The sequence below is a fragment of the Dasypus novemcinctus genome, chromosome 17 (assembly GCF_030445035.2).
Source record: "Dasypus novemcinctus isolate mDasNov1 chromosome 17, mDasNov1.1.hap2, whole genome shotgun sequence".
Classification (NCBI taxonomy): Eukaryota; Metazoa; Chordata; class Mammalia; order Cingulata; family Dasypodidae; genus Dasypus; species Dasypus novemcinctus.
This window is the reverse complement of record NC_080689.1, coordinates 65,844,443-65,864,938: the sequence shown is the minus strand read 5'-3', so window position 1 is coordinate 65,864,938 and position 20,496 is coordinate 65,844,443. Positions and strand designations below refer to the sequence as shown.

The 20,496-nt window shown below is 36.3% G+C and overlaps 1 protein-coding gene across 3 annotated transcripts in view; it reads left to right on the top strand.

Moving 5' to 3' along the window:
• EXOC6B (exocyst complex component 6B) overlaps positions 1-20,496 on the top strand; it is a 748,241-nt gene that overhangs the window by 133,110 nt on the left and 594,635 nt on the right. For all 3 annotated transcript variants that reach the window (XM_058278915.2, XM_058278913.1, XM_058278914.2), the window contains exon 6: positions 16,722-16,926. In XM_058278915.2, the coding sequence (XP_058134898.1) occupies positions 16,722-16,926 (205 nt within the window). The remainder of the gene's footprint in view (positions 1-16,721; positions 16,927-20,496) is intronic.

Here is a 20,496-nt window from a genome sequence, read left to right as displayed (position 1 = left end):
ATGCATTCTTTCTTTATTTGTTATATTTTAATACATTACTGTAATTTATCTTGACGCTCAAATGATCCTAGATGGCACCAGCGGGAACCCCTTCTAGTTGGCTTTATGTTCTTTTAACATATCCCTGTGATTCTTTGAGTACTTCTTACTAGTATACAATGTTTTCTGGATTCATCTTTTACTTTTCCTGCTATAGCCTTGAAATCAGCCATTTGTACAAGAAGTCCTTATTCTTTCCAATAGAGAATGTTATTTAGAAGCCATGATCACTATGCTAAGTGTGCTCATTACTATTCAGTAATTTGGTTCCCATTACTCTTAATAATGGCACCCTATGCCAAGCCCCTCCTCTGTGGGCACACTGTCCTCACCCCACTTGAACTTTGAACATGTATGCCAATTCTCTTTTCACCCTACATGGTTACTCTCCTCAGCCAGTTTGAACTCTGACATTTCACATCAGTTGACTGTCTACTGAGATGTCCTCTTCACCACGATTGGGCTCCAACAGGGTACCCATTATTAAAAATGCTGTGGTAGTTTGAGTCTTTGGGGACCCCAGAAAATTCTGTTCTTAAAGCTAATCCATTCCTGTGTATATACTCCTATTATAGGTGGGATCTTTTGATCAAAATATTTTGGTTAAGGGCTTTTGATTAGATTTCATGACTCAGGGTAGGTCTTAATCCTCTTACTGTAGTCTTTTATAAACTGAGCAATAAAAAGCCACAGCAACAGAAAAAAGTGACAGAGACAGAGAGGAACCCAGAAGCTGAGAAAGAAGGCCTTGGGAGCTAGCAGCTGAGAGCAAGCCAGTTTAGACAGAAGCTGAAAGCAAGGAGGCCTGGAGGAGAGGAGAGATGAGCAGATGCTGCCATTGTACCCCACCGTGTTCCTGATCACCCACAGCTGCAGCTTGGGGAGAAAGTGAGCTGAAGGAGAAGGCAGAGACTGGCAGATGCCACCATTGTGCCCTGTCATGTGCCTGACTGCCCATAGCTGCAGCTTGGTTAGAAAGCATCTCTGATGATGCCTTGAATTGGACACTTCCACAGCCTCAGAACTGTAAGCTTTTAACCTAATAAATTCCCATTGTAAAAGCCAATCCATTTCTGGCATATTGCTCCCAGCAGCTTTTAGCAAACTAAATCAGACGCCAATCTTTTTTTGGCTTTACTCAATCTTTTAGAACTCAGTTGAGTGGGACAGAAAGGAAAAAAGGCATTTTTAAAACCTGATTTAATAAAATGTTCCCTACCTTGGCCATAAAGATATTCATCTATATTGTCTTCCAATTTACGAAATTATTTTTCACATTTAGATGTTTAATCACTTGCAGCAATATGGTGTGATGTGGATAGTTAAATATACTTTTTTATTTTCATAGTGAAAACCAATAGTTTCATCAACATTTATAGACTAATCTTTCTTTTCCCCACTGATTTCTAATGCCTCCTCTGTCATATTCTAAAGTTGTATATGCTTGGGTCTACTCTAACTTTTCTACCTTATTCCACTGATCTGTATATCTGTCCTTATACCAGTACGGTATAGTTTTATTTATTTCAGTTTTATAATAAACATTGATGTCTGGTAGGCAAAAAAATCTTTCCTTGGTTTGATTTTTCAAATTGTCTTTACTTTTCTTGGACATTTTAAAGTTTTATTGAGGTATAATTGACATATAATATGCTGCACATGTTTAAAGTGTGTAAGTTTTGACATATGTATACACACTTGAAACCATCACCACAATCAAGATAATGATCATATCCATTACCCACAATAGTTTCCTCATGCCCTTTTGTGATTCCTCCCTCCTGCTTCTCTTTGTTCTCCCGCATCCCCTGGCAACCACTGATCTGCTTTTTGTCTGTCTAGATTAGTTTGCATTTTTCAGATTTTTAAAATAAATGAAATCATACAGTACATGCTCTTTTTTTTGGAGGGGGAACAGTTTGGCTTCTTTCAATTCAGCATAATTACTTTGAGATTTATCCATGTTGTTGAGTATATCAGTAATTTATTCCTTTTATTGCTAATAGTGTGTCATTGTGTGGATAGAACACACTTTATCACCTGTTGATGGACATTTGAATTGTTTCCAATTTTTGTCCATTACAAATAAACTGCTATGAACTTTCATACAGGTCTTTTTGTGGACATATGCTTTCATTTTTCTTGGATAAATATGTAGGAGTGGAATGGCTGTATCATATAGTACGTGTATGTTTAAGTTTTTAAGAAACTGCCAAACTGTTTTTCCAAGTAGTTGTACCATTTCACATTTCCACAGCAGTGTATGAAAGTTCTAGTTGCTCCACTGTTGTCAACACTTGGTCAGTCTTTTTAACTTTAACCATTCTAGTGAGTGTGTCATTGTATCTCATTGTTGTTTTAATTTGGGTTTCCCTAATAACTAATGATATATAAAGCATCCTTTCATGTCCTTATTTACTATTTATGTATCTTCCTTCCTGAGGTATCTGTTTAATGCTTTTGCCTATGTTTAAAATTGGGTTATTTTCTAATTATTGTGCTTTGCAAGCTCTTTATATTTTCTAGATAAACTTTCTTTATCATGTATATGATTTAGAAATATTCTTTAGGCTGTGGCTTGTTCTTCATTCTCTTAATAGTGCCTCTTGAAAAGCATAAGTTTTCATTTTGATGAAGTATAACTTACCGGCTTTTTTTCTTTGATGGATTGTGCTTTAATGTTGTATCTAAGAAATAATATATTTTGATGTGTTTTTATGAGCAGTGTATTTTTTTTGTCACTTACTTTTTTTGTGTCTGTTGAGCCAATCATGTTTATGTGTCTTTTTTTTTCTAAGTTTATTAACAATATATAGATGTGATTGATTTTTGAGTGTGAAATTAAACTTACTTTCCTGGAACAAATCCTACTCGGTAAAGGTGTATTATCATTTTTATATGCTGTTGAATTTGATTTGCTAAGATTTTGTTGAGAATTTTTGCATCTGTATTCATGAGAGATATTGGTCTATAGTTTTCTTATAATTCTTTGGTTTTGCTGGTCTCCTAGAATGAGTTGGAAAATATTCTGCCTTTGATTTTCTGGAAGAATTTGTGTAGTATTGATATTACCTTCTGTTTTAGTTTTCCTTGTCTGCTCAAGCAAATGCCATTTAATAGGAATTGACTTAAACAATGGGAATTTATTAGCTTACAGTTTTGAGACTAGGAAAAAGTCCAACTTTCTCTCTGTCTGAATTTCATTCTGTTTATAAAGGACTCCAGGAATAGGATTAAGATCTATCCTGATTAAGGTGGACCAAAACTTAACTGAAGAAATATCATCAAAAGGTCATACATACAGTGGATTCACAACAACACAGGGATGGATTAAGTTTAAGAACATATTTTTCTGATATATGTCATGCCAGACCACCATACCTTCCTCAAGTATTTGGTAGAATGCTTCACTGGAACCATTTGGCTCTGTAGATTTGTTTGTTTAATTGATGAGAAGTTTTGTTAACTCCATTATCTAATTCCTTTAAGAAATAGAGGGCTGTTCTCATTTTGTATTTCTTGAGTAAATTTTATTGGTGTCTTCTTTCAAATATTTTGTTCATGTCATCCAAATTGTTAGATTTATTAGCAAAACGTTATTTAGGCTGCTGCCAATCCTCGACTCTTCTGTCACGTGACAAGGCAGGTATATGGCGGCCTTTGCTGGTCTCTCCCTTCTCTTCTGGGTTTTGTAGCTTCCAGCCTCTTCTTTGTGGCTTTATCTCTCTCTTCATCTCTCTCTCTCTCTTTTTTTTAAAGATTAATTTTTATTCATTTCTCTTCCCTTCTTGGTCCCCCCCCCCCCCCCCGCATTGTCTGCTTTCTGTGTCCATTCACTTTGTGTTCTTCTGTGTCTGCTTGTATTCTTGACAGTGACACTGGGAATCTGTCTCTCTTTTTGTTGTGTCATCTTGCTGTGTCAGCTCTCCGTGTGTGCAGTGTGACTCCTGGGCAAGTTGCACTTTTTTGCGCTGGGCGGCTCTCCTTACTGGGCACACTCCTTGCATGTGGGGCTCCCCTACACAGGGGACACCCCTGTGTGGCATGGCACTCCTTGCATGCATCAGCACTGCACGTGGGCCAGCTTACCACACGGGTCAGGAAGCACTGGGTTTGAACCTTGGGCCTCCCATGTGGTAGGTTGATGGTCCATCCATTGAGCCAAATCCATTTCCCTCTTCATCTCTCTTATAAAGGCTCTAGTAAGAGGATTAAAACCCATCCTGGGCCATGCCTTCCTGAAGTAACTAATCAAAAGGCCTTTAATGGAGGAGCCTAATCAAAAGGGCCTATGTACAATAGGTTTATGCCCACAGGAACAGAATTAGCTTTAAGAACATGTTTTTCTCTGGTGGTGCATAAAACCTTCAAACTATCACAACCATTAAGTAGGATATTAACTGTGTGCTTTTCATTTATGCCCTTCATCATGTTGAGGAAGTTTCTTTCTATTCTTATTGTTCTAAGTGTTTTTAATCATGAAAATGTGTTGTATTTTGTCAAATGCCTGTTATGCATCCATTGAGATGATCATGTGGTTGTTTTTTCCCCTTCATTCTGTTAATGTAGTGCATTACATTTTTAAAAATTTATTTTATTTCTCTCCCCTTCCACTCCTCCCCCCCAGTTGTCTGCTCTCTGTGTCCCCTCGCTGTGCATTCTTTTGTGACCGCTCCCATCCTTATCAGTGGCACTGGGAATCTGTGTTTCTCTTTGTTGTGTCATCTTGTTGTGTCAGCTCTCCGTGTGTGCGGTGCCATTCTTGGGCAGGCTGCACTTTCTTTCGCGCTGGGCGGCTCTCTTTACGGGGCACACTCCTTGCGCGTGGGGCTCCCCTATGAGGGTACTCCTTGCACGCGTCAGCACTGCGCATGGGCCAGCTCCACACGGCCCGGGGTTTGAACCACGGACCTCCCATGTGATAGGCAGACGCCCTATCTACTGGGCCAAGTCCACTTCCCATTGTATTACGTTGATTGTTTTTTTAGTGTTGAACCAACGTTTCCTACCAGGGATAAACTCCAACTAATCATGGTGTACAATTCTTTTAATATGATGTTGGGTTTTAATATGATGTTGGGTATGGTTTGCTAGTATTTTTTTGAGGATTTTTCCATCTTTATTCATAACAGAGATTGGTCTATAGTTTTATTTTCTGGTGGTATCTTTATCTGGCTTTGGTATTAGGATTATGTTGGCCTTGTAGAATGAATTAGTGAGTTTTTACTCTTTAAATTTTTTTGGAAGAGTTTGAGCAGAATTGTAGTTAAGTTTTCTTGGAATATTTGGTAGAATTCCTTTGTGAAGCTAAGTCTATACATGGGCTTTTCTTTGTTGAGGTTTTTGATTATTGATTCATTCTCTTTACTAGAAATTGGTTTGTTCAGATTTATTTCTTCTTGAATCAAGATAGGTAGTTTCTGTGTTTCTAAGAATTTGTCATTTTCATCTTGGTTATATAAATTTATTGGCATACAGTTGTTCATAGTATCCTGTTACAGTTCTTTTTATTTCAGTGTGGTTGGTAGTAATGTCCTTCTTTTCATTTATGATTTTAATTATTTGTATCCCTTCTCTTTTTTTTCTTTGTCATTCTATCTAAAGGTTTGACAATTTTTAAAAAAGGTTTTATTTATTTTTTATTTATTTCTCTCCCATTTCCCTCACCCCCCGGTTGTCTGCTCTCTGTGTCCATTTGCTGTGTGTTCTTCTGTGTCCACTTGCATTCTTGTCAATGGCACCGGGAATCTGTGTCTCTTTTTGTTGCATCATCTTGCTGCGTCAGTTCTCCGTGTGTGCAGAGCCACTCCTGGGCAGGCTGCTTTTTTTTTTTTTTTTCATGCAGGGCAGCTGTCCTTGCAGGGTGCACTCCTTGTGCGTGGGGCTCCTACGCGGGGGACACCCGTGAGTGGCAGGGCGTTCCTTGTGCGCATCAGCACTGCGCGTGGGCCAGCTCACCACACAGGTCAGGAGGCCCTGGGTTTGAACCCTGGACCTCCCATATGGTAGACAGATGCTCTATCAATTGAGCCAAATCTGCTTCCCAGGAATTCATCACCACTAGACCTATCTAACAAGCAATGCTAATGCGAGTTCTTCAGGCTAAAAGGAAAGGAACAAGACAGTGGTTCAAAGTGGCAGAGAGACCTACAGGTAAAGGTAACCATGAGGGTAATTATAAATGCCATTATTATTCTATTGTATTATTTGCTTTTAATATTTTTTGTTCTTCTGCTCCTCAGCCTGACTCATTTCAAGTGTCTTGTCTTCAAGTTCACTGATTCTCTCTTCTGTCATTCCAGTCTGTTCTTGAAACCCTCCTGGACTTTAGTCATTTCAGTTACTATCAAGTAGTTCTGCTTGGTTCCTTTTTAAAATTTCTATCTCATTACTTAGACTATCATATTGCTTATTCATTGTTTTCCTGATATACTTTAGTTCCTTCTCAATATTTTTCTTCATCTCCTTGAACACTTTTAAGATAATTTTTAAAAAAAGACGTTGTTTGTTATGCTTACATTCTGGCCTTCTTTATTGGTGTTTTTTGTATTTTTATCCTCTTCCTTTAGATGGGCCATCATTTACTGTTTCTTTATTTTTCTTGTACTAAATACTAAATACTAAATACTGTACATTTTGATATTTTAAAATGCTAAATCTGGAATTTATTCCCTGAGATGTTTGTTTCTTGGTTTTGAAACAAGTTGGTGATAAATTTTCTTGAGTTTCAACCTTCCTATCAGGAAAGTCTTCCCAAGGTGACTGCAGTACGTAGGATATCCCTTTCTTTCTTTGTCTGTCTGTGTCTTGTCCTGGGCTTTTGCTTGTTAGTTGTTTTGGAGTTCCCTGTTTATAGGAGTTTGGTTGTCTCCTCTATTTCCCAGAAGACAGATCTCCCTCTCCTGGGTGTTTGCAGCCTGCAGATCTTTGTCCCAGACTTTCCACCTCTATAGTTTGTTACACCCCTTTCATTGTTCCAAGTTGTTTTTACCTGGAGGGCAAATTCTGGAAGAGGGGCACCCCAGAGAGGTTAGCTTTCATAGCCAAAACAAGGCCAAAGGCCTATGAAGAGGGTTTACACTGACTTCCAAGTGCCCTGGGGAGGGGATCAATAAGGACACCAAAACTTCTCTGACTGTTTCCCTGGTGAGCTTTCCTGGCCTGCCCGGCAAGTGCAGCCCTTAGGTAATTGTCCCCGGTAGCCCTGAAGAAGTGCTACCTTTTTTTTTTCCCCCAAAGATTAATTAATTAATTTATTTCTCTCCCTTCCCCCCCACCCCAGTTGTCTGTTCTCTGTGTCTGTTTTGCTGCGTCTTCTTTGTCCGCTTCTGTAAGTGCTGCCTTTATCCCAGGAGCGGGTTGAACCAGTAGTTGTCCTTGGAGCCAGGCCCACAGTGATCCACATTTGTTAGTCAAAATCCATGACCAATGATTAGCCTTGTCTACCCCTTTTCTTGGGAAGAGGGCTTTCTGTTACTAGTGAGCTAGCTACAGACTGGACCCCATGGTGGCCTGCCATGAGAATAGGGAATGGACATGTGGCGAGAACAACTTTCTGTTCTTTACTGTAATTTTTCAGCCTCTTCCTCCTGCTCTTCCCTGGATGCTGTACTGTAGCTGAGTGTGAGGGTTTCGTCCTCGCTCAGGCCCAAGAGTCGGGGGGGCTTGCTCCTGCCAGGCAGCCGGCGGGGGGTGCTCCAAGATGGAGCACCGGTTCTCCATGCGTGGGGGACCCGCGGTTGAGGAAAAACCACGGAGACCGCTTGAGCGCAAGAACAGGTCTGCTTTATTACGGAAGTACACTTAGCTATATAGGGTTGGGTAGAGGGAGGGGCGTGATGAAGGGAGGGTTGGCTAAGGGGCGGCTGTGGACAGGCTGAAGCTGATGGATAGACCTGAGGTAAGCAGTTACTGGGGAAGAGGGCAGATTGTGGGTTGGCAATATGGGCGGGACTGGCGGGAAGGACGGCGGGAGCTGGAAGGGGAGGAGGGGTGGAGAAAGGCGGCAACACTGTACAATGTTCTTTGGGAGTCCGGAGTTTCAAAATAGTTGGTCTGTTAGTTCCTGCCTGTTCTTGGTTGTTTCGGTGAAAGAACCAAGTCCTGGAGCTCCGTACTCCACAGTCATCCCTGGAAGTCCTTTCTTGTAAAAAAAAATTTTTTTTTAAAGATTTATTTTATTTTATTTCTCTCCCCTCCCCTTGCCCCAGTTTCTGTTCTCTGTGTCCATTTTCTACGTGTTCTTTTTGTCTACTTCCACTGTGGTCAGCAGCACAGGAATCTGTGTCTCTTTATGTTGCATCATCGTGTTGTGTCAGCTCTCCGTGTGTGCGACACCATTCCTGGGCAGGCTGTACTTTCTTTTGCGCTGGGCGTCTCTCCTTACGGGGTGCACTCCTTGTGCGTGGGGCTCCCCTACTCGGGGGACACCCCTGCGTGGCAGGGCATTTCTTGTACGCATCAGCACTGCGCATGGGCCAGCTCCACATGGTCAAGGAGGCCCGGGGTTTGAACCACGGACCTCCCATGTGGTAGACGGATGCCCTAACCACTGGGCCAAGTTCGCTTCCCCTCTTGTAAAATTTTTTAGCAGCTTTGTTGAAATATAATTCACATATCATTCAAAGTTCACCCATTTAAAGTATGAAACTCAGTGACCTTTACTATATTCAGAGTTGTATAACCACCTGCACTAATTTTAGATCATTTCTGTCACCCCAAAAAGAACCCCCCTGTCCATTATCTGTCACTACTCAATAGTGGTTCCCCTGGTAACCACTAATCTACTTTTTGCCTCTATAGATTGTGTATCTTGGATTTTTAATATAAACTGAATCATCTAGTTTGTGGGCTTTTGTGTCTGGCTTCTTTTATTTAGCATGTTTTCAAGTTTCATCCATGTAAAATGTATCAAGGTTTCATTCCTTTTTATTGCTGAGTAATGCTCCTTTATATGGTTATATGATTATATCACATTTTATCTATGTTTATTTACAATTGAGTTGCTTCCGTTTAATGTCTGCTATGAATAATGCTGTTCTGAATATTGATGTTATAAGTTTTTGTGTGGACATGTGTTTTCAGTTCTCTTGGAAATATCCCTAAAAGTGAAATTGTTGGGCCATATGGTAACTCTATGTTTAAACATTTGAGGAACTGCCGGAATGTTTTCCAAAGTGGCTGCTTTATTTTACTTTCCTAGCAGCAATGCGTGGGCGCTCTAATTTCTCTGCATCTTCTCCAGCACTTCTTATTATGTCTTTTTGATTATAGCTGTCCTAATAAATCTGCTTTCATTTTAATTTTAAGCTTTTTGTGTCTTTATCTTGAGTATGTATCATTTAGAAACAGCCTATAAATGTATCTTACCTTTTTAAAAATCTCATCTGACAATGTCTGTTATTTTATTGGTCTGTTTAGATATTTTATATTTGATGAAAATATAAATTTATGGGTCTACATCTATTATGTTCCAGTTTATTTTCCATTTGTCCCATCTGTTCTCTGTTCTTTCCCCCCTCTATTCCCACTTTCTTTTCAATTAGTTAAAAATATGTTAGAATTCTATTTTATCTTTGCTAATGGCTTATACCTCTTTGTTTTATTTTTTTGGTGGTTGTTTAGAACTTTACAATATTTATCTTTAGCATATCATAGTGGATCTTTAAATAATATTATACTGAACCACATGTAATGCAAAATTCTCAAATTTATGAGCTATATAATATATAAGACATACTTCCATCTTCCCCTCCCATGCTTTGTGTTATTGTTGGAATGGATCTTATTTCTAAATATGTTATAATGCCCACAGTACATTTTTTTCATTTTATTTTGCCTCCTCATTTATCTTTTCAAGATACTAAAAAATGGGAAAAATGTCTTTCCTATTTAGCCACATGTTTACCATTTCAGGCACTTTTAATCCTTTCTGTAGAGCCAGGATTTCATCTGGTGTAATTTTTTCCTTCTACTTGGAGCTCTTCCTTTAACATTTCTTATTGGGTAGGTCTACTGTCTATGAATTCTAACTTTTGTACTTCTGAAATAAGTTTTTATTCACCTTCATTTTTAAAAATAAATCATATACCATATAATTCACCCATATAAAGGATGCACATCAATGGATTTTAGTGCATTATGGTTGTGCATCCATCACCACTGTAATTTCAGAAGATTTTTCTCACTTCAGAAAGAAATCCTATATCTATCCCCTCTTTGCCCCCCTACCCTGTTAAACACTGATTTATTTTTTTCTATATAGATTTGCCTATTCTGGACATTTCATATCAGTGAAACCATACAATATGTGACCTTTTGTGCTTTTTTCTTTTCATTTAACATAATGTTTTCAAGGTTCATCCATGTTCTAGCATATAAAGTACTTCATTACTTTTTATGTCTGAATAATACACTCTTGTATGTAACTGCCACATTGCTTTTTATCCATTCTTCAGTTGGTGGACGTTTGGGTCATTTCCACATTTTCATTATTTTGTATAATACTGCTGTGTGAATATCCATGTACAAGTTTTTGTGTAGACATATGTTTTCCATTCGCTTATGAATTTAGCTAGGAGTGGAATTGTTGGGCCATTTGGATAATTCCATGTTTAAATGTTTGAGGAAACTCCAGACTTTTCCAGAGCAGCTGTATCATTTTACATTTCCAGCAGCAATATATGAGGGTTCAAATTTTTCCACATTTTTCTGGCACTTGTCTTTTTTATTTTAGCTATCAGTGCATATTTAATGGTATGTCATTGTTCACTTTAAAATTTGAAAGATATTTTTGATGGATATAAAATTATAGGTTTACAGTTTAATTTACCCTTAGTATGTCATTTCATTGTCTTTTGGCTTGTGTAGTTTTGAAGAGAGGTATGTGAACAGTCTTATTCTTGAACCTCTGTACATAGTTATTCTTTTCTCAGCTATTTTAAAACTTTTGTCTTTATCATTTGTTCTCAGCAACTTAATTTTTAATGCACTTCAATGTAAATGTGTGTTTGCCTGAACATGTGTTTATCTTGCTTGGGTTTTTAACTTCTTACAGTTGTGGATATTTAATTTTTTTTCAATCAGGAAATTTTTTGGCCAATATTTTTCCAAATATTTTTTCTGTCCCTCTCTTTTCCCTATTTTGGGACTTCAGTTGAACCTATGTTGGATATCTTGAGGATCTCTTCTTCCCCTGTTTCCTGTCCCCAGTCTTTTTTCTCTCGTTATTTTGAATAGATTTTATTTGTTTGAGTTCAAGTGCACTGATGGTTTTCTGTTTTGTTTTTTCTTTTTTTTAAAAACATTATCCTTTAAGATAATATGTTTTTCTTTTTTACAAGTATTTTTTTTTATGTTTAATTTCTCTTTTCATTATTTTTGTGTCTTCCTTTAAATATACACCCATAGTTATAATGTACTTCTCTCCTAGCTCTAGGATTTTTGATATTTTTGGGTCTCTTTCTGTAGAATGATTTTTTTTTTCTGGTTTTGAGTCAATTTTAGGGGTACTTATGCCTAGTAATTTTTGTTTAGATGCTGGACATTATGATTTGTTGTTTTTCTGGAATTTTGTGGGCTTTTAATTTTTCTTGGTATTGGGCTTTGTTTTAGCAAATGTTCAAGTTGCAGACCAGTTTGTTTCCTTCAAACTCCATTTTTTAAGTTTTATTAGGCCCATCTTTTCAGGGGTAGTTCAACTTTACTAAATAAGACCTAATCTCTTCTGTCATCTTCTCTGGTTAGAATGACTTAGAGGTCACTGAAGACTCTCCAAGTCTGGATTGTCAGAGTTCAGATGTCTCCCCACCTGTCTGAGATCTTGAAAGTGTTCATCTTATATTTTCTTGGCCTTTTTCTTTTTTCCTGTCAGTGCGTAATTTCATATTACCCATTACTGACCTAGTACTCAGGACTTAAAAGAACCCCTGTATAGATCTGCAGTTCTTTTCCTATATTACTCTTTTTTTTTTTTTTGAACTCTGCCTTACAACTTCAAGCTGCCTCAGCTTTAGTGAACTTCCATATCTGACAGTTTAATTCAGCAGGCTGCTGTGCTCTGACTGTATCCACAATCTTGAATAACCTTCAGGTAGATAACCCAGGTGATTATTAAACTCACTTTGTTTGATACCCTTTTATAGATCATAGTTCTGTATTGTCTCATGTCGAGTATCTGAAAACAGCTGTTTCAGACATTTTAGCCAGCATTCTACTTTTTAAAAGTGGGAGGTCAAGTCTGTTTCTTGTTATTCCTTCATGGTTTGGAAGGCTAGTTAACTTTTTTTTTTTTTTTTTTAAGCTGTATGTACTGATTATACTACTAGGTTTTATACTCTAAAGGAAGATATCTGACCATCTAACACAAAGAAGGCATTAAATATTTGTCAATGATGTTCTTTGATTAGAGGAAGCACTAATACTTTCCTATGGTGGCAGTTTTTATTTCATATTTTTATATTCTTCTGAACTTAAAAAATGTCTTGGGGCCATTGTGATCCACTTTAAAGGATCACTTTGGAGAATTTTGAAAGCCTTCATTTTCAGTGAGCTCCATGGCATGGCAAGAAAGTGCGAAAACAATATTTGTTTGAAATCTACATTCTTCTCATGATAGTATCCTATCATGTCTAAGTCATTCTGATTTTAATTATTCAATTTATAGGATTATTTAGACCTCTTTTCCAGCCTTCTTTCCCTTTATTCACTGCTTTTATTTCATTTGTTTTCATTCCACTCATGCACTATTAGAGATCCTGCATGGAGGGGCTGGGAGACAATAGGGAGAGGATGGGTGCTAATGACACTTAAGAATTTGGTTTTTGACTCAGTTTTAATAATGCTTGGAGGTTGTCAGATGTAATGTCAAAATTTAGCTTTGTTTGTTTAACATTTATGTAATCTAAGTATCTTTTTAAAAAATTAAAAATATATTTTAAAGAAGTTAGCTTTGGATTCCCATGGGCAGTGGAAATATAATATTTTTTTTCTTTTGGAGCCTACTATTCAGGAGATTAATTGGCTGTTATTTTTTAACCTGTCACTGATACTGAAATATTCTAGAAATACCAATAAACTAAAATCTTATTGATCTGTTAGAGTTGGTACATGAGTATGATGGGGAAAGGACAATGGAGGAAATAAGATGACGGGTATTCCATGTTACCAGGAATCACTGGCATTGGTATTGATTAGCCTTGAAGAATGTGGAGCTATTTGACAGACCAGATGTTTTCAGCTTGCAGCCATGTGTCTCATCGGTGAATGTGCTTTGTGTCTGCAGGCTACATTGTTGAAATTTTCTCATGCTATAAACAATGTTCCAAAATATAACTGAAACTCAAAGTGTGTTTACCTTTTTGGCTCAATTTCTGGCTTTCTATTCATTCTAAATTTTCTCTAGAGGAATCACATTTTATTGCATTTGTACCTAATTGTAGTATAAACACCATTCTGTTTATACTAAACCATGTGAATTGTACTGATTTTGAATCTGTAAAATTTTAATAAAAAGCAATGATTCCAGATTTAACTATATTTGTCTTTTATTTCTAAATTTGGGCAGAAATAAACCTACTTCTCTCCATTATTTGGGGTCAGATTTTGTTTTTTGAAACATGTAAGGGAAAACATAAAATGTAATAAAACAAGTAAAACCAATTCCTAGTCTTTAGTGTTTCTGTTGCTAAGTTCTTTGGAGCAAGATTAGCTTCAAGTATCTGCTGTGAAATTCATTCTTAAAATCCAAAATAGATTTAAAAGTTTTTTTATTCATGTATACTAAATTTAGTTTTTCCTGTACTCTATATTATCAAGGGAAGATGTGGAAATGAGGAAATTAAAATTATGAAGAAGAAAATTATCACTTAAAATGTGGTCCCCCACCCCCCAATAGCATGACTGACATTTCAAATATATTATTCTAGTCATTTTTTCTCTGCATTTATATATGCATGTATTCATGTGTGTTTGTATATGCATGTATGTGTATATTCACTGGTATACATTTATCCATATATCTCCACACACATAGTCATAATTTTTGCATGCAAATATATATATTTTGAAACATACTATGATAAGTTCTATTTTTTGTTTTACTTTTATTTTTTTGAAATAATTTTTGTTCAAGAATATTATCTAAATATTTTTCTTTTTCATTAGTCTTTTACCAAATGGATTTATTCTAATGTATTTAATTCCTTATTATTAGACATTTAGCTTAGTTTTTTATTTATTAATATATACAACTCTACAATTCAAAAGGCTTATACATCTTTTTGAATATCTACTTTTTTTTGAAATTGTTTAGAATACGTGTTTTGCTGAAATTCTTCACTGAATGCTTGTATCATTAAAAAAATATTTATCTGCAAGCTATGAATTCCCATTTATTGAAACCCTGATCTGATCATGTATTTATGCATTATCTTTAAGAAATTTTTGGTAGTTTGAATGACAAAATTATGGTTTTGATTTTCATTTCTTCACATGCCAATTCAACTTAACCCCCCCCCCCCCCCCATGTATTGGCCATTATTTGGTTATTTATGTTGCAAATAGTCTTCACCTGTTTGTTGTTTCCACTTTATTTTTTACAACATTCTTTTTATGTATAACTTAATGTTTTACCTAGTGTTATCAGTCTTAATTTTATTCTTCCTTTTATGTTTATGGAAACTTTCCTACTCATCTTGAAGTCTATTGTGGCTCTAATGTAGCCTTTCCAGGTATTTTTGTTCTTCCATTCTTAAAAAACATTTTATCTACTTATTTGATACTTTTCACATGGTATATCCTTCTAGCCCTTTGCTTTTTAACTTGTTTGAATTCAAAGTGTGTCTCTTGTAGACAGCATATAGTTGGATTTGCTTTTATCCAATTTGACAGTGTCTGCCTTTTGATTGGGATGTTTAGTCCATTTATAGTTAATGAAATTTTTGGTATGGTTGGATTTTGTTCCTTGTTTTCTTTATTTTTCATGTCTTTTTTGTTCTTATTCCTCCTTTATTGACTTCTTTTTTGTTACACAAAATAGTGCTTTTGTGTACTGTGTTAGTCAGGGTTCTCTAGGGAAATGAATCAACAGGAGATATCTGTCAGTAGTATGCAGTTTTATAAGAGTTTCTCACATGACTATGGGGATGCACAAGTTCAGGTTCTGCAGGCAGGCTGCAAACCAGGGGCTCCAATGGAAGTCCAATGAAGATCCTTGTAAGTTTCCAGGAGATATTGGCTGTCCAAAGACAATCTGGGAAATTCTCTGTGAATGCTGAAATCACTTTTCCTTTTCAGGCATTCAACTGATTGGATAAAGCATCACTCATTTCTGATGGCAGCCTCTCTGATTAATGTAGATATAATCGGCTGTCTATGCAGTGAAGTCACTGGTGACTAAAGTTCATAAATGTCTTTGTATTACAATTAGCCCAGTGCTTGCTTGATCAAAGACTGGGCACAGTTACCTGGCCGAGTTGATACATTAGCCTAACCAGTACATGTATTATTTTAATTCCTCTGTTAATTTTTTAATGGTATATTTTTTGTTATCTTAGAGGCTGCTTTAGGTATTATAATATGTATCTTCTCACAGTAATTTTGCTTCAATATAGCTCTATTTCTTACCCCCTCTTTTGTGCTAAAATATAATATATTGTACATCTATACATGTTATAAACCCAATAATGCAGTGCTATAATTATTGCCCTTTAAAATATTGTCTTTTAAAGAAATTAAAAGAAAAAATATCCCATCTTTTATATTTAGCATATATTTATTATTTCCTATGCTTTTCATTTCTTTCTGTGAATTTGAGTCTAGTATTGTTACTTTCAGGACTTCCTTTAATATTTCTTGTAAAGCAGGTCTTTTAGCAGTGAATTCTCTCAGTGTTTGTTTACCTGGGAATGCCATTATTTCATCTTCATTTTTAGTATCACTTAATGATTCGTCAGAGGTTGTATTCAAACTCAAGCCAGTATGACTTCCATCCTTTGCCAATGGGTCTGTGTGTGGGTTAGGGGGTGCGTTAAAATTTCAGGCAGTTTTCATGTTTGCCTGAACTTTACTTTCTGCCAGACCTTCTCATCTTTCCTATGTGTATGCCTGCAACCTAGTCAGTCAGGTGTTTATGGCTAGCATTAGTAAGTCATTCTATGGGTTTCTTATTTCCAGGATCTCCCTTTTAAAATTCTGGTTAGTCTGTCGCCCCAAACCAGACTGTAATTTCAGGCTGAAAGAGCTAGAGGCTTTTCATGTGTGTGTGTTTGTGTGTTTTAACCAAGTTTGCTACTTTTAGATATGAGTGTTTCAACCTTTGATCTAAATTATGCCTGCCTGTTATGGCAGCAAAGCTGCTGGTTTTCGTGGCCAGGTATGACCACTGAACTGGTGTATGTGTATGTGTGCATGAGATGGAAGTAGCCCCAGGCTTGAATTTCATTGGTAGATTTGCTAAATTTTCTCCATTCTTGGGATAAAGCCTTTTTTGGTTGTAATACATTTTAATACATGTATATATCTTTAATATTTGGTGATTTTTAAAATTTCTCATTAAAACATAATATTGGATTTGTCTTAATATATAGTGGAAATTAATTCAGACTAGAAATTTTGCCTGAGGATTATATCTGTGACTTTAACAACGACTGTGCTGAGCTAATGGTGACCAATTCCCTTTGTAGGCATTATCCTGCACTGAAAACTCTGGAACATCTAGAGCATACCTATCTGCCTCAAGTAAGCCATTATCGGTTCTGCAAGGTGATGGTGGACAATATCCCCAAGCTAAGAGAAGAAATAAAGGATGTTTCTATGTCTGATCTCAAAGACTTTCTGGAGAGCATCCGCAAACATTCAGACAAAATTGGAGAGACTGCCATGAAGCAAGTAGGTCTTGGGTTTATGATAGGTTGGCCATTGATTTTGCAAGTATTCAGTTAAACACAGGTTTCTCTGTGCCAAGTATCTTAACTGTTGAATTGTTGCTTATGTCATTTTTGGGAAATCCTTCATCTTTATGGGGACACCTATTTAAAAATGTTACTTTTAAAGAAATTTTTCTTAATAGAGCATGAACTGTGGGTTAGTATATTGTTTTGCTCTGTGTATGTTCAGTAAATACTGATCAATTGTGATGGTTTATATTGGGAATTTGAAGAGGTTTTCTATTTTTTGAAAACTTTTCTTGACTTTGGATGTAATTTGAAGACCAGGAGATTTTAAAATTCTCATTCTAGCTAATGACCCAAATTGTGTTCCATGTACCTTATTATCTTTGGTTCATTATTTACTATGTTAGCAAGATATCTGTTATATTTGAATATTTCTTTGTTATTTCGTATATTAACAGGTGTCAGTGAAAAGTGGTCTATTTAGAAAAACTGTGAATTATCATCATAGAAGGGGATTTATTTAGAGCTTATAATTTAATAAGTGTGTTAGAAATATTTAGATTTTTTTCTTTAAATATCTTCATCTCTAAGATCTAACTTCCAAAATATAGGAGAATATAGTACAAAGTCTCTATGGAAGCTTTCTTGTTCAGAGTTACCTTTTCTAGTCCTCTGCATAAAATATTAGTTTTACTTTCTTTTTGATGAAAGAGAGAATTCCATGAAGAATAGAATTACCTCGTTTGATGAGTGAGATTATTTGGTCTCATCCTTAATTATTATCTGAAGAAATTGAGGTCCAAGGGAAAGAAGTGACTTGTTCAATTTCATACAGTTTGTAAAGATCAGATCTTGTAGAATTCAGTCAAATTGAAATGAATCTGTCCACTAAGCTCACTTTATATTAGCTATTTTATCTTTGTTATATTTTTGTCATGTGGTGAATTTGGGAGTTTTAGTTGACTGGTAACCCTTCATTCCTCCTAAAACATTTTTCATCTCAGGTATGGCTTGTTTCACATATTGTTTCCCTATGTTATGGCATATATGAGATCCTTGAGTAAAGGTATCTTATAGATTTTTTAAACTTCTTTAGTTCCTAGAAGGTAATGGAAGTAGGAGAGAGAGAAACCATCATGTACTTTGTACATAGTTAGTTGTTCAACATATATTTATTTAAATTCATGTATGCTGGAAGAGTGGAACAGGAAAAGGTTTATTTCTCACTTAACTCAAGCACAAAATGGTGTTTCAAATTTGTGGTTTTTCTTTCAATGGTAATTTAGGGACTTAGATTCTTTTTTGTTTGTGTGTCTCCTATCTTTACTATGACTTCAAGATTGCTGCAGAAGAGGAAAGACCAAAGAGTATTGCGTATGGGAGGATCTTTTAGGGCCATACTCAGAGTAGCACATATCACTTCTACCCACATGCCAATGTCCAGAACTTAACTACATGGCACACCAACTGTAAGGGAGACAATGAAATGAAATCTTGCTCCATCCCTAAAAGGAGGAGGACACAGGTTTGGTGAACAGTAGCTATGTTTTGCTACTTCTGTCCTTCTGGTCATCAAATAAATATCCCCCTTTTTTTTCCTTACACTTTTTTATTTTTTAAAAGATGCTTCAATTACATAAATGTCAAATATCTCTTCGCCTTTCTTCTCCTACACAGAACATACACACTACTTCCTGATGAGAAACACCCAGTGTTTTTTTTTTTTTTAAGACTTTGAACCATCAAAAGTTTATTCAGTTCAGGCTTGTGGTGTTTTTTTTTTTTTTTGGCATTATATAATGTTCCCTCAAAAACTTAGTAGGTTTCTTATCTGTTTCTTTCCAATAGGTTCTATGTGGAAACCGTAGCCATTGTTTTTTCCTAAATATAATTTTCAAGAGTGGCTTTTTTTTTCTTTCCTGTTGGCGGGGATGGTAGAGGTGAGAGAGCAGAGCCCTGGCCTCATGTTTCGTTCTCAAATTAATGGCTTTCCTTTGAGGCTTCATGAAACAATGGATGAGAAGACCATACCGGAATCTGATCTCTGCTTCAGAATTGAGTGATTTTGTTCAACTAGAAGTCTTCCAGGGACTTTGTTTTTCAAACCTTTACAAATCTTTTCTACTACTGTTAGAAAGATATCTTCTGGACGAAAATAAGGCTCACCTGATTTGGAGAAGAAAAGAATTTATTCTCAATCTTGCAAGAAGGGGCGCACAACCAGAAAACGTGGCTGGCGCCCCTAACAAAGAAAAATGACACAATTTATACTCCTAAACCTAGCATGCAAGGCCTTCCTCTGTTTTTCCATAGACTGGATACTTTAGAAGTTACAGCCTATCCAAGAAGATCTATCTTTCCTGCCCAAAAGTTTGTGATTCACCGCTTCCTCCATCACATTCCAACCATTTTAGTTTTTACCTGCTCCCCTTTGCCAAATAAGGATTGGAATTTAGAGCTGAATTGGTATGGACTTAGCTCTTTCTTGGGCATCTTTTTTACTGCCTGTAGGACTGGCTTAAGCTGGTTTCCTTTGTTCCTGCTTAACCCGGGAGTGGGAGACTGAGGCAGTAGGCTGCCAGGTTACTTTAATCAATATTTTCTTCCTTTATATGAAAACTAAACTAATCTTCATTTCTTACACTACTACTTGAAATCTGTATGTATTCAGCTTTTTAACTCCTTGAAGCCTCAGTTTCTGGAATTTCTTTATTCCCTATAGTTTCAGTTTGCCGAACAAGTCAGTTGTTTTCTGGGCCCATCTTTTTTTATGTAATACCTTGATACAAGCAGAAAGTAAATGCCATTATATACTATAACTCTGACTCTTCATTTACTTCTGGAGCTACAGGCTCAGTAGTCTTGTGACCTGCATTTTACTTTTATTACAGGTTCCAGTTTTACCAGTTGTTTTGCCACAGTATTGCAGGGTTCTCCAACCTGTCAGTTTGTTAAATATTTTTGCTTCCTACTGACTACTAAGTTTTAGTTTTTTGTTTTTGTTTTTTATTATGGCAGTCCCATAGTATACTCCGACACAAGTTTCTGTATTTGCTAAATAACGCTGCTTGCTGTAACAAACTCCAAAATCTTATATAAGTTTAATTTTTTGCTCATGTAAAGTCCAAAATGGGTATTCCTGGTAGAGTGGCTCTTCTTCAGGTGACCATCAAGGAATCCAGGATTCTCTCAACATGTGGCTCTATAATTTCAACATATGGCTTTCAGGGTTACAGCAGATGGGAAAGGAGAGTAAATAATGGCTGGAGGTTTTTTATGGACCAAGCCCGAAAGTGAAATATATCATTTCTGCCAATATTACATTGGTAGAGCTCAGTTGTATAGTCAAACACTTCAAGGGAGGTTTGGAAATAGAGGAAATGGGTTTGGTGAACACTTAGCTAATCTCTGCCACAACTTGCTATTATATATTATATAACCTAGAATGATAAATATCTTCCATGTTTCTTACCTTTTTTTCTTCGTAGTTTTCATATCTTTGTCATTTTCTCCCATGTTTGCCTTCTAAATTACTGATTTAAGTTTTAGCATTGTCGATGCCAGT